We start from the raw sequence: 13,349 nt of genomic DNA, 5'->3' as shown, positions 1-13,349 counted from the left end.
AAAAAGAAAGGAAGCAGGGGACTTTGGGCACAACACTCCTATGTTAATGACAAACATTCACGTGGTTGTCCAACCTATGGGGTGTGGAGCCTTGTGCTTTATAAACACTCCCTAGTCACTTCCTCTTGCAGTCACTCACTTTCCTTTAAGAGCTATCCCCACTCTCCTGCCATTTCTTTCTTTTTTTTCAGAAATTAAAAAAAAAAAAAAACAGGAAGGGAGATAGAGAGGGAGAGGAGCATCAACTCATAGCTATGTCACTTTAGCTGTTCACTGTTTTCCTTTCATACATGCCTTGACTGGGGATCTTAAGCCAAGCCAGCAACCTTGGGCTCAAGCCAGTAACCTTTGGCCTTCAACCCAGCAACCTCTGGGATCATGTCGATGATCCTGCAGGGCCTGCAACACCACACTCAAGCTGGTGAGCCTGCACTCAAGCCTGTTACCTCAGGGTATTGAATCTGGGTCCTCAGCATCCCAGGTCAAGGTTCTATTTACTGTGACACCACTGGTCACACCTACCACCCACTTCCCTCACAGCTCAAGAGCCTCTCAGGTCCCCCACAAGGTGCAAGGAGAAATGCCAAGCAGTCACACCAGGAAAACCAGTCAGAAAGATGCACTGCTGGCAACCAGCACCTGCCAGGCATGGACAACAAACAGGTAGCCCCTACTCTCAGACCAATCCTGCACCAGAACCACAGAGTCACCATGCAGTGGCAGGCACAGCTGGAAGCCACTCCCCAACACTCACCTTGTCTGTGCAAAATGGCTGAGAAGCTCCCAGAGCGTCTGGCCTGAACAGAAAATGTCCTGCAACCTGGAACCATCATCCAGCTGCAGAGCGATGCGAACCTGAGGAGCAAGACAGAGAGGCTGAGGTGCGGGGAGCAGTGCTCCACGCTGGGCCCAGGTATGACCTGGCAGGGGCAGGAGCGCTCCCAGGGTCTTGGAGGTGCATGGAAGACAGACCGCTGCAAGACAGTGCTGTCCCTTCTGCACACATTTGAATGTTGTATTTCAAGAAGCTAGGTTTGGGACACTTTGTTACACAGTCATAAAATACTAATACGTTGTGTTTTATAAACATTTTTTTTTAAATACTAAGTTTATTTTTATTTATAGAGAGAGGGATAGATAGGGACAGACAGACGGAAACGAAGAGAGATGAGAAGCATTAATCATCAGTTTTTTGTTGCGACACCTTAGCTGTTCATTGATTGCTTTCTCATATGTGCCTTGACCGTGGGCCTTCAGCAGACCAAGTAACCCTTGCTCAAGCCAGCAACCTTGGGTCTAAGTTGGTGAGCTTTTGCTCAAACCAGATGAGCCCGTGCTCAAGCTGGCGACCTTGGGGTCTCGAACCTGGGTCCTCCGCATCCCAGTCTGATGCTCTATCCACTGTGCCACCGCTTGGTCAGGCTATAAACATTTTTTCATTAATAAGCCCATTGCTGCTGTAAGTCCATTTGTAATAATTATGCCCCTAATACTATACATGTAGACTTGGGACACAAGTCTATAACCCAAAAGGGGAAAAATTCCTTTCTGGTCCCTCTGCCAAGTGACGACACACTAGCATGCTGACCCCAGAGGCAAGTGTCCGACCAGAGCACTCTGCTGGCCCACTCACGATGGCTCGGCCCATCTTTCACTAAGTCGTGGTGAGGCCTGTTACTTGGGTCAAGGGCCTCTCCTACAAGTACACATTTACATTAAAACCTAAAACAGCTCTTTCCCTGCTGCCGCGGAGCTGCGCGGAGGGGGAAGCTTGGGTGCTTTCAAGATTCGGCTCCACCCATAACCCACCACCATGGTGAGAAAGGCATTGCTGCTGGAGGTGTAATGGACGTTTATACTGCTTTACAAGCGGTGCTGAAGACCGCCCTCATCCACGATGGCCTAACCCGCGGAATTCGTGAAGCTGCCAAAGCCTTAGACAAGCGCCAAGCCCACCTTTGTGATGAGCCTATGTGATCATCCAACTGTGATGAGCCTATGCATGTCGAGTTGGTAGAGGCCCTTTGTGCTGAGCACCAGCTCAACCTAATTAAGGTTGACAACAAGAAACTAGGGGAATGGGTAGGCCTCTGTAAAATCGACAGAAAGGGAAAACCCCGTAAAGTGGCTGGTTGCAGTTGTGTGGTTGATAAGGACTATGGCAAAGAATCTCAGGCAAAGGATGTCATCGAGGAGTATTTCAAATGCAAGAAATGAACAAATAAACTTGGGGTTTCTCAAAAAAAAACAAACAAAAAAAACCCCCTTAAAACAAAGGGGAGCTGCCCTGTGTGAACTATGTCTCCCAATTCCACCCTCCTCTCAAGGTCAGGGTTCCTTCTACACAAAAATTTGAGAACCGTGGTTGTAATGGAAAAAGGTGTGTTAGGGTCAGTCCCTCAACTCTAGAGAGCTGACCAGCGCCCCAGGGCCCAAGCCTCCTTGTCCCTCAGTTAAACGCGTATCACCTCCCTCGTGGTTGGCTCAACAGGAATCACTTGAGTGAGGACTGGCAGAGCAGAGAGGGTGGCTCTCTGCGCTGGTCTCCCTCGGTCTCTGGAGCCTCGTTCTGTGATCTGCTGGAAGGCTGGTGCTGAGGATGTCCCAGCAAGGTTGGTCAGAGCAACCTGGGGTTCCTCCCAAACAGAGACTATACTCAAGGCCTTACCAAGCTCTGCAGGCTCCCACACTCGTGACAACTTTATGGCCAGAACCATCAGGCTGGGCAAACGCTGCTCACACACTGAGATGGATGCAGCACAATTAACCTCCAATAATAACCTCAGCCTCAAGAATGAAGTCTCATTCCAATCACCAAAGTAGAAAGTGGCTCTCCCGACCCAGAGGAGGCAATTAGGGTGTGGGGTACACCGTCCAGCCCCCAGCAGCCCAGCTGGTGCAGCACCCTACAGTCTGTAGCCTACATGAAAGGGGCAAGAGCAGCGGTACCACCTCCTTGCCTTGGATACCTACCATGTTCCCAGTCCCCTTGCGGCTACGGGATGCAGGCACCATCTCCAGCTTGGCATTATTGGGCAGGTTGGCGAACCTCCACTGCAGAGAGAGGTCAAGCACGTTCCTCTGAAACCTGCAACACAGACCACAGCCTATAGCTGCCTCTTGGGTCCTAACGCAGCCTGTCTAGTGCTATCTGCAGCATCCCCGGCCAATGCCCCTCCGACTACAAAAATGGGGATACGGCCTAAAGACAGAAGAGAGTCCCTGACTATAGCAGATCTTGCAAGGGAAAGAACTAGTGAGCAGACACAGGTCTGTACACAGGAGGAGAGGAAACTAACCGACCAGAGCTGCACCCCAGAAGCAGTCTAGCCATCACATTCACTCTTCCAAAGGGACGAGCTCCCATCACTCCTGCTTCCAGCTACCAAGAGGCAGGGCCACAACCCCCATGACAGGAGGCATAGGTCCCAGAGAACCATAGAACGACTGTCCTGAAATCCTCAGTGTAACAGGCTGCCACACAGCTGGGATCTGGGAATGTGGGCTGAAACTGCCATACCCAGTTTACAAAGCTAGGTCCTCGACCCAGAGCAGACCCTTAGTCTCTCTGCCCATGTCCTGCACATATTAGCCGCTGCACAGGGATCTGGCAGCTTTGAGTCTCCCAACCAATCAGAAAAAGGCCAGCGTGGGCCTTCAGACAATAGGGTGGCCTACAGCATTCCTCTGATCCCTGTGCCCAGAGATCCTGGGTCCAAACCAGTAGTTTCTCAAAAAAAAAAAACACAAAAAAAAAAAACTGGGAAGATGAGGTCAGATGAGTCAGGACAGGTAACATCTGAGGGCAGGAAAGAAGGGCAAGAATCCCTGGGCCTTCCTGAGACCTATGGGTTGTTTTTTTTAATTTACTTACTTTCGGCTACAGGTCTTTATGGGCAGCCTGCACTCCCAGAAGGCCAGGCCAGGGTCATGCTCAGCCTGCTTCACAACAAGAAACTCAGGTGAGAAAAACCAACAGGTAGCCTAGTCACCCAAAGGCAAAACTGGGACCTGATGTCCAGCTTGGATCACATGTTGGTTGTGGACCAACAAGGAGTCAGACTGCTGCTCCTGAGATGAAGAGAGATAGGAGAGAGGTCAGGACTCAAAGATCCAAACAATGCCTCACCTATGGGCAGGGAGGGTTGGGCCAGGCGACCCTGGAGTCTTCCTGACCATGGTCCCTCTCCACCCAAACCCCTTTTCTCCCAGAACCCCCAAGAGAACCACCACCATTTACCCTACAGAGCACTAGGTCTGAGAAATGCTGTGTGCAGGTGTCTGTAAGACCACCACCACAGTGTGGCCTTGCTTATGAAGGACACAGAAAGTGAATCACAAGAGGAGTGAAAAAGGGAATTATGCTGCTCAAAAGTCAGATTTGAGCTCTATTTTTTATGGAAGTTTAAGGAAAAACTATGGCGCTACCAAGAGATCGTTGGAGATTTGAATACAGAGTCGTCACCTGGTGTCATGCAGGCCAGCACACTGCTGTAAACGTGGTTTTCTGAACATGAACTGTTTATAAGGCACAAGCAGTCAGAAGAGTGAGAAAGAGGCAGTTTTGATATGTGGCCAGGAACTCACACAACAATGTCAATGCCAAGTGCAAAGCAGGATGGCAGATCTATGGCAGGAGGGCTGGGCACCTAAAGAAGAGGGGAAGGTGGCGCAGGCATGCAAACACACATGAGGCTGCCTTCCCTGGCAGTGGCAGCACTTTCTAAACAAATTACAGTTGACCCTTGAACAACAAAAGGGCTAGAGGTGCCTGGTCAAAAATCTCACGTATAAATTTTGACTCTCCAAACACTTCACTACAGTTGCCTGTCTGTATCTGATAGGGATTGGTTCCAGGACCCCCACAGATGCTCAAGTCCCTTTTATGAAGTGGCACAGATCAATGCAGCAGGCTCTCCACATCTGCGGACTCTCAACCATGAAAAAAAAAACAGCACAGGCATTTATTGAAAAACATCCTTGTGTAAGTGGACCCACGCTCTTCAAGAGTTAGCTGTACAATCAGCAGAGGGACGGGAGAAAGATGGATAAGGCTGCAAGAGACCCAATATTCTGATGGCTACAACCAAAAACCAGCCAAGGATTCAGACAGGTGGAGGGAGGACAAGGTATACCCTGTAACAGGAAGCCAGAGGATGACCTAGCATGGAACATGGGCCCTGAGATTCCTAGGGGTCAGGCAGGAGGCAAGGAGCTGGGGTGACATAAGGGCATCTCTACTTAAAATTGCCTCTACAAAAGCTCCGTGCAAGACATAGCACAGGCAAGGACCAAGAAAGCAGGTTCCGACACTACAAGTTTTTCTGTACCCAACGTGAGGATAGTCATACTGTGAAGACATACCACTAAGGTGAAAAGCTCCTCCTGTGGGACAGAAGACCCCACCCACCAATGCGAAGTTCCAATCCTTTCTTTATTTTAAACCCTTGAGAATCTGTGTCTGCCCTCTCTATAGGGAAAATGCCTATAGGAAGAGACCCATGCAAGTAGCTCCAGGGGCTGTGAGGCTGCCAGGTTCCAGCCAGAGTGCAGGTTTCTCACCATTTCTCCATGACCACTTCCTCCATGACAACTTCCTCTTGCCCTAAGAACTCCACCAGGAACTTACACAACCAAATGTATGAAAACCCTGTGCAATGAGCTGAATGGTGGCCCTTAAAAAAAATACACTTATGGCCCTGGCCGGTTGGCTCAGCAGTAGAGCGTCGGCCTGGTGTGCGGGGGACCCGGGTTAGATTCCCGGCCAGGGCACATAGGAGAAGCGCCCATTTCCTTCTCCCCCCCTTCCTCTCTGTCTCTCTCTTCCCCTCCCGCAGCCAAGGCTCCATTGGAGCAAAGATGGACCGGGCGCTGGGGATGGCTCCTTGGCCTCTGCCCGAGGCGCTGAAGTGGCTCTGGTCGCAGGGGAGCGACCCCTCGGAGGGGCAGAGCATCGCCCCCTGTTGGGCAGAGCATCGCCCCTGGCGGGCGTGCCAGGTGGATCCCGGTCGGGCGCATGCGGGAGTCTGTCTGACTGTCTCTCCCCGTTTCCAGCTTCAGAAAAATGCAAAAAAAAAAAAAAAAAAAATACACTTATATCCTAACCCCCAGAACTCATGACTGTGACCTTATTCAGAAACAGTGACTTTTAAGATTTAATTGATGACATCATCCTGAATCAAGACCACCAGTCCTTGTAAGAGAGAGGAGAGAACAGAGAACACACATGGAGAAGACTATGTGAGGAGGAGGTAGAGTTTGGGATGAGTGGCTACAAGCCAAGGGATGCTGGGCCCACTAGATGCTAGAACAAGCAGGAAGTGTCCTCCACTAAACCTCTAAAGTAGTGGTAGTCAACCTGGTCCCTACCGCCCACTAGTGGGCGTTCCAGCTTTCATGGTGAACAGTAGTGGAGCAACCAAAGTATAAATAAAAAGATAGATTTAACTATAGTAAGTTGTTTTATAAAGATTTATTCTGCCGCCTGACCAGGCAATGGCGCAGCGGATAGAGCATCAGACTGGGATGCAGAAGACCCAGGTTCAAGACCCCGAGGTCGCCAGCTTGAGCGTGGGCTCATCTGGTTTGAGGAAAAAAAGCCCACCAACTTGAACCCAAGGTCACTGGCTCCAGCAAGGTGTTACTCGGTCTGCTGAAGGCCCGCGGTCAAGGCACACATGAGAAAGCAATCAATGAATAGGGTGTTGCAACGCGCAATGAAAAACTAATGATTGATGCTTCTCATCTCTCTCCGTTCCTGTCTGTCTGTCCCTATCTATCCCTCTCTCTGACTTACTCTCTGTCTCTGTAAAAAATAAATAAAATTAAACAATTCAACCTTTAAAAAAAAAGATTTATTCTGCCAAACTTAGCGAAAATCTGACATAAAGTACTTGGTAAGTAATTATTATTATATGCTTTAACTTGCTGTAACTCTGCTTTATAAATTTTATAAAGTAAAGTTACTTCCCTATTTTATAAATCACCATTACTGTGGAACCGGTGGGAGGTTAGAAAATTTTACTACTAACAGAGATACAAAAGTGGGCAGTAGGTATAAAAAGGTTGACTACCCCTGCTCCAGAGAATTCAGCAATTCAACAGCTTGACTGGGGCTTGTGGCATTTAACTGTGAGAAGACAAACTTTTATAGGTTTAAGCCCCTGGGGGAGGTACGCGAATGGACTTAGAAGCCTGGCCAGAGCAAACTCACTTCAGATCATATTCGCTGGGGTTGAAGTCCTGCCGTTGGCACGTGTCCTCCAGAACCTAGAGGTGAGATGAGAGGATGTGTGAGCCACTATGGCTGGGCTGGTTGCTGGGCTGCCAGGCACAATGGTACTGAGGCAGCTAACAAGAGTCCATCTCTCAGAGGGCCAGTTGGCTCTGTAGAACAAAGACTAGTAAGGCCACATGATGGACCTCAACAACTCCACATGCCTCATCCACAAATCCTGTTCACTGTCCCCACCCCCACTGAGCCTGACTTGTCACCCCAGCTCTGCTGGATAGCCTCCAGGCCAATCCCCAACATACCATCACCACATACATCTTCTTACACACACTCCAGACCCCACTCCCATCCACAGAGAAAAGTCCAAACTTGGGCTCCGCGCCTGCAGGGTTTCACCCTCTTCCCTGAGAGCCAACTCCACACTGCGAGCTCAAGCGGGTCCCGGGAGCCGCGTTTCTGTGTCCTTCACGCAGACTCTATTGTGAACACTGTCCCCGAAACAGCAAAGCCCAATCAACTTTTTTAATATAATGGATTCGGGCTCAACCACCTGCCCCAGTGAAAGTGCACAGTGACTCAGCAAGTTAATTTGCAAGCGCAAAGACCGGCACACCCAACCACTGCGGACATCGGCCAGAGGACGCACCGGGATGGGGACTCCGGCCGGGGACCCTGGAAGCAGGTTCGAGCCGGCCGCGGACTCGATGGGGGTGGCGTAAGTGCCAAGCCGACTCGCCAGCCCGCCCCCTGCCACGCAGGGACCCGGGAAGCAAGACACAATCCCGGAAGTGGGAAGACCCGCCTCGCCAGAAGGCCGCTCATTGGCCGCCTCGGGCTCCGCCGAGGCCCCGCCCCGAGCCCCCCTCCACCCCGGGCCAACCGCAGGAGCGGACCGGCGCAGCGCCCCGGTCCACAGCCGCAGCCCCCGCCAGCCGCCCGCAGCCGCACCTGCAAAAGCACGGTGCTCGGCGTCACCTTCACCGTGTGGCGCCGCCCGTTCGGGGCCAGCACCGACACCGCAGAGCCACCGCCGCCTCCTGGGGCCGCCATGTTCCGCTCACGTGACCCGCCAGAGGCGGCTCACCTTCAAACAACTTTATGCACAACAGCCGGAACGCACAACCACGCGGTCGCGGGGCGGGTCCGGGAGCAGGTCTGGCGTGCACTTCCGGGCACGCCCGGGCCCCGCCCCCGTCCCATTGATTCCAGGCTCCGCCCCTGTCCTAGCTGCGACCCCGGCGCAGCAGCAGGGGCCTGAACCCTTGCTCAATTGTCCGCGCACGACCTCAGGTCCCGGCCCGCTGCCCTTGCACCACCTCGGGGAACCGACGGCCGGGAGAGGAAGAAGGCTGTGCAGGACTCGAGCGCACCGAGCGTGGACTCCCTGTCTCTTTCAGGCCACTGCTACCGGCCTGTCCTGAGTTGCACTGTCCGTCTCCCTACCCTCTTTTTTCTCGTGCTCCCAGTCCCCTGTAGTCACCTTGGTACCTGGGGTGGTGTGAAGGTGAAGGGATAGCCCCAGACGGAGGGGGGGGGGGGTGCAGATTCAGCGAAAGTCTGAGATGAGCGTTCTACACTGTTAGTTCCGGGCTCACTCTACCAGCATCTAAACCAGGGGGTCTCAAACTCAACTCAGCATGTGGGCCGCAGAGCAAGATCACAGCCGTTCGGCGGGCCGCACTAGGTCTACAAAAGGCGACTGTTACGCAACACTTTTCTCACTGCAGTTGAAAACAAAAAAAAATCAGTACAACAAGCACAATCGTACATGCAGTTTACTCAGTGTCACAAAACGACCAGAAACTGTAGTTCGCATCACAACTGCTGTTAACTAAGCTAATATCTAGCTAGGATACTAGAGAAATGAAAAATACAAGTAGGCCCCTAGGCTTACTTAATTTTATCCAAAATATTTTGAACTTCGTGGATTAGTCTGCGGACCGCACAAAATTGTTCGGTGGGCCGCACCACGAGTTTGAGACCCCTGATCTTAAACCCTTTGGCGAAACTTGCTTGTAAGAGGGCGGGAGGAGGCGTGTATGGGATCCTACCAGCCCTCCTGTGTGAGTGCTGATTTGCCTTCGTGTAGGTGACACATCTACCTCATGGGCACCCACATACTGACAAGCACAGACTCCCTCATGCATGATAGAGATTTCATGTGGGGGGCACTGTGGAGGTCATCTGGTCAAGCTCCCTCACTGACAATTACCAGATCTGCACCAGCTCAGAAACAGGACCCACTGACCTGCCTGCCCCTTCTTGCATTGCCTGTTCCTGTCTACTCCTACCTGCTCACATATGTCTAGCGGGACACAGAGGGCCTTGAAGCAGACACCCTTGGGGCATTTCTGACTAGTGACTGGTCAAGCTTTCCAACCCCATCCTTCAAACCCATCAGGACCCCATAAGTCATTCTGTGGCAGTCAGGCTCCCCTGCACGCCAAGTTGCCCCCAGCCCAGCCTCTTGAGCACACCGGCCTGTGGGTGTTTCCCCAGAGCCTCATCTGCACTGGGACAGGCCTTTCATGCCTGCTCACTTGTTTACTGGCTGTCTCCACTCCAACATGCCCATCTGCCTGGCCCTCCACCATACTGACATTCAGAGCAGAGCCTGGCATAGGACAGGTGCTTACCAAACATATGTCACAAGAACAACCCTTGGGCCCTGTCTGGTCGGCCCAGCGTATGGAAGTCCCAGGTTTGATTCCCGGTCAGGGCATACAGGAGAAGCACACATCTGCTTCTCCAACCTCCTCCCTCTCCTTCCTCTCTATCTCTCTCTTCCCCTCCCACAGCCAAGGCTCCATTGGAGCAAACAAAGTTGGCCTGGGCCCTGAGGACAGCTACATGGCCTCCGCCTCAGGCGCTAGAATGGCTATGGTCGCAGCGGAACAACACTCCAGATAGGCAGAGCATCGCCTCCTAATGGGCATGCTGGGTAGATCCCAGTCGGGCACATGAGGGAGTATGCCTCCCTGCTTCTAACTTCGGAAAACTACCAAAAATAATAATAATAATGACCCTTGATGGGGAGACGACACTCAGTCCCCACAAATGCACTGTCATCTCCTGGTGCTGGGTCTTGCTGGGTGGCTGCAGGGCACCCCAGCAGTGGGAGGTGGGAGAGGCAGGGCAGACCTGCCTCCCCTTGGTATCCTTTGGGCTGGGCCAGAGCTGGTGAAGACCAGGCAGGACAGACCCAGACCCCGTGAGGTGCCTGTGGAAACCAGTCTAGAGACGACCTCTGGATGAATATGGGGACTTGTGTGTGCTTGACACACAGCTTGACAAGCCACCAGAGGCAGGAAACAACTATAAATTTCTCTGAGGTCTCCCTTGGACAGGGTTTTTTTTGTTTTGTTTTTGTTTTTTGTTGTTTTTTTTTGTTTTTTTTCATTTTTCTGAAGCTGGAAACAGGGAGAGACAGTCAGACAGACTCCCGCATGTGCCCGACCGGGATCCACCCGGCACGCCCACCAGGGGCAACGCTCTGCCCACCAGGGGGTGATGCTCTGCCCATCCTGGGCGTCACCATGTTGCGACCAGAGCCACTCTAGCGCCTGAGGCAGAGGCCACAGAGCCATCCCCAGCGCCCGGGCCATCTTTGCTCCAATGGAGTCTTGGCTGCAGGAGGGGAAGAGAGAGACAGAGAGGAAAGCGCGGCGGAGGGGTGGAGAAGCAAATGGGCGCTTCTCCTGTGTGCCCTGGCCGGGAATCGAACCCGAGTCCTCCGCACGCTAGGCCGACGCTCTATCACTGAGTCAACCGGCCAGGGCCTGGACAGGTTTTTATTTCAGGCTAGAGCCAAAAATTCAGGTGGCTGGGCACACCAGCACTACTTTCACCCCACAACATCAGGAAGGTCCCTCGCCTGCCCCTTGACAAGTTAACCTTCTAACTGCAGCTAGAACCTGCAAGTTGGGGACCATGTGTTCACTCTTGTTGGAAAGCTACCTCTCTGGGTTTGCTTTCCCCAGCCCTCCCTGCAACTTGACACCTTTGCTCAGGGCTTCATTCCAGGCTTGAGCTGCCTGGGTTCCAGGCCATGATCACAGCAGAGACCCTGGAGGTGACTCTGAGATCATAATTCATCTTCAGCAGGTTTGCAAGGCCATAAAAGGGAATCTACCTGAGTGCTTGTGCAACTCAGCTCTTTATGCAGCTCATGTTTTTCTTTCCAAATCTGATATCTTAAAAAAAAAAGAAAAAAGCAGACGATCTCTACATTAATGTTTATAGCAGCTCTATTTGTAACAGCCCCAAATTGAAGTAAGTCCAGCTATGCTCTAGCAGGTGAGCATGGCCCACCCACACATGGAACAGCACTCAGCCAGCAAGAGGAGCGGAGCACAGACACAGCACCTGGGAAGTGTGCGGACTGAGAAGCCCATCCTGATGGTAGGGTTAGGGGAGGGAGTGAAGCAGATGTGGTTCCACCAAGGACAATACCAGGGACTCTGGTGGAGATGAGGCCTCTCAGGGTCTGACACAGCAACCCAGTCATGGTAAGACTGTGTACAACTCTGCACACACAAGTGAGGACAAGTGAACTGGATAACTAGGAAGAGGATGGTGGACTATCTTCACATCACCATCCTGGTTGTGAGATTGTGTTATACTTTTGCCAAATGTTACTGTTGTATGGAAAGTGGGCAAAGTACAGAAGGTGTCACTCTGCATATGAATATGTGATTCTACAATCATCACAATAAAAATTTCAATTAAGCGGCCCTGGCCAGTTGGCTCAGCGGTAGAGTGTAGGCCCAGGATGTGGCAGTCCTGGGTTTGATTCCTGGTCAGGGCACACAGGAGAAGAAGCACCCATGTGCTTCTCCACCCTACCTCCTCTCCTTCCTCTCTCTCTCTCTCTCTTCCCCTCCTACAGCCAAGGCTCCATTGGAGCAAAGTTGGCTTGGGCACTGAAGATGGCTCCATGGCCTCCACCTCAGGCACTAAAATGGCTCCAACCACAATGGAGCAATGCCCCAGATGGGCAGAGCATCTCCCCCTAGTGGGCATGCTGGGTAGATTCCAGTCGGGCTCATACAGGAGTCTGTCTGACTGCCTCCCCACTTCTAACTTTGGAAAAATACAAAAAAAAATTCAATTAAGCAATAGAACCTACAAACAGGCTAAAAAAAATTTTTTTTTAAGATTTTATTGATGATTTTAGAGGTGGGAGGAAGAACAGGAAAGTATCAACTCACAGTATTTGCTTCTCCTATGTGTCTTGACTGGGCAAGCCTGGGGTTTAGAACCTGCAACCTCAGCATTCCAACCTGATGCTTTATCCACCGCACCACCACAGGTAAGGCACAAGCTAAAATTTAATACAATAAACTCCAATATTTCAACTCATCTCTGCACCTTCATGAAATGCACTGTCAATATCTTGTCACATTTGCTTCTCTTTCCATATCTCTATTTGTACGTATATTTATTTAAAATATGTTGAAGCCTGACCAGGTGGTGGCGCAGTGGATAGAGCGTCGGACTGGGATGAGGAAAGACCCAGGTTCGAGACCCCGAGGTCGCCAGCTTGAGCACGGGCTCATCTGGCTTGAGCAAAGAGCTCACCAGCTTGGACCCAAGGTCGCTGGCTCCAGCAGGGGGTTACTCGGTCTGCTGAAGGCCCACAGTCAAGGCACATGTGAGAAAGCAATCAATGAACAACTAAGGTGTCGCAACGCACAACGAGAAAGTGATGATTGATGCTTCTCATCTCTCTCCGTTCCTGTCTGTCTGTCCCTGTCTATCTCTGCCTCTGTAAAAAAAAAAAAAAAAATGTTGAAAAGGTCCAGGCACTTTCCCTCCAAACAGTGAAGCACCTCCTAACATGAAGACCTCCTCCTACACCCAACAAGGTAATTGTAACCCTTCCCCATGCCCAACAACCAAACAGTCGTGGATATAAAAATAATATCTAATACACACCCTGCATTAGAAGTTCCCTTGTCCCCACTGGTCCTTTAGAGCTGGTTGTCACATTGGTTTGTTGGCCATCGGTTTTATACTCTTTTAATTGGCCTCAGTCTGTCTATCTTGGGTTTGTTTTCATTTTTCACAACACTGGCATTTTTGGAGAGTCCAGACCTGTTTCCTCCAGAATCTT

The 13,349-nt window shown here is 51.4% G+C and overlaps 1 protein-coding gene and 1 pseudogene across 12 annotated transcripts in view; one reads left to right on the top strand and one right to left on the bottom strand.

Moving 5' to 3' along the window:
• The window catches only part of ASPSCR1 (ASPSCR1 tether for SLC2A4, UBX domain containing), a 32,700-nt gene extending 24,363 nt beyond the window's left edge, over positions 1-8,337 (bottom strand). For 3 of the 12 annotated variants that reach the window (XM_066234234.1, XM_066234235.1, XM_066234246.1), the window contains exons 1-4: positions 8,183-8,337; positions 7,214-7,269; positions 2,974-3,088; positions 755-855 (exon numbers count right to left, since the gene is read on the bottom strand). In XM_066234234.1, the coding sequence (XP_066090331.1) occupies positions 755-855; positions 2,974-3,088; positions 7,214-7,269; positions 8,183-8,284 (374 nt within the window). In that variant the 5' untranslated portion in view covers positions 8,285-8,337. Of the gene's footprint in view, positions 1-754; positions 856-2,973; positions 3,089-3,874; positions 3,943-7,213; positions 7,387-7,536; positions 7,801-7,880; positions 8,031-8,182 lie in introns of those variants that run through there. The other 9 variants (XM_066234243.1, XM_066234245.1, XM_066234242.1 and 6 more) reach the window with 9 other exon arrangements.
• Positions 916-2,217, top strand: LOC136308361 (small ribosomal subunit protein eS12-like; annotated as a pseudogene).
• Positions 8,338-13,349: the final 5,012 nt, after the last annotated feature.

The sequence above is a fragment of the Saccopteryx bilineata genome, chromosome 6 (assembly GCF_036850765.1).
Source record: "Saccopteryx bilineata isolate mSacBil1 chromosome 6, mSacBil1_pri_phased_curated, whole genome shotgun sequence".
In the NCBI taxonomy this organism is placed as follows: Eukaryota; Metazoa; Chordata; class Mammalia; order Chiroptera; family Emballonuridae; genus Saccopteryx; species Saccopteryx bilineata.
Note: the sequence above shows the minus strand (reverse complement) of the source record. Positions and strands in the feature narration are given on the sequence as shown.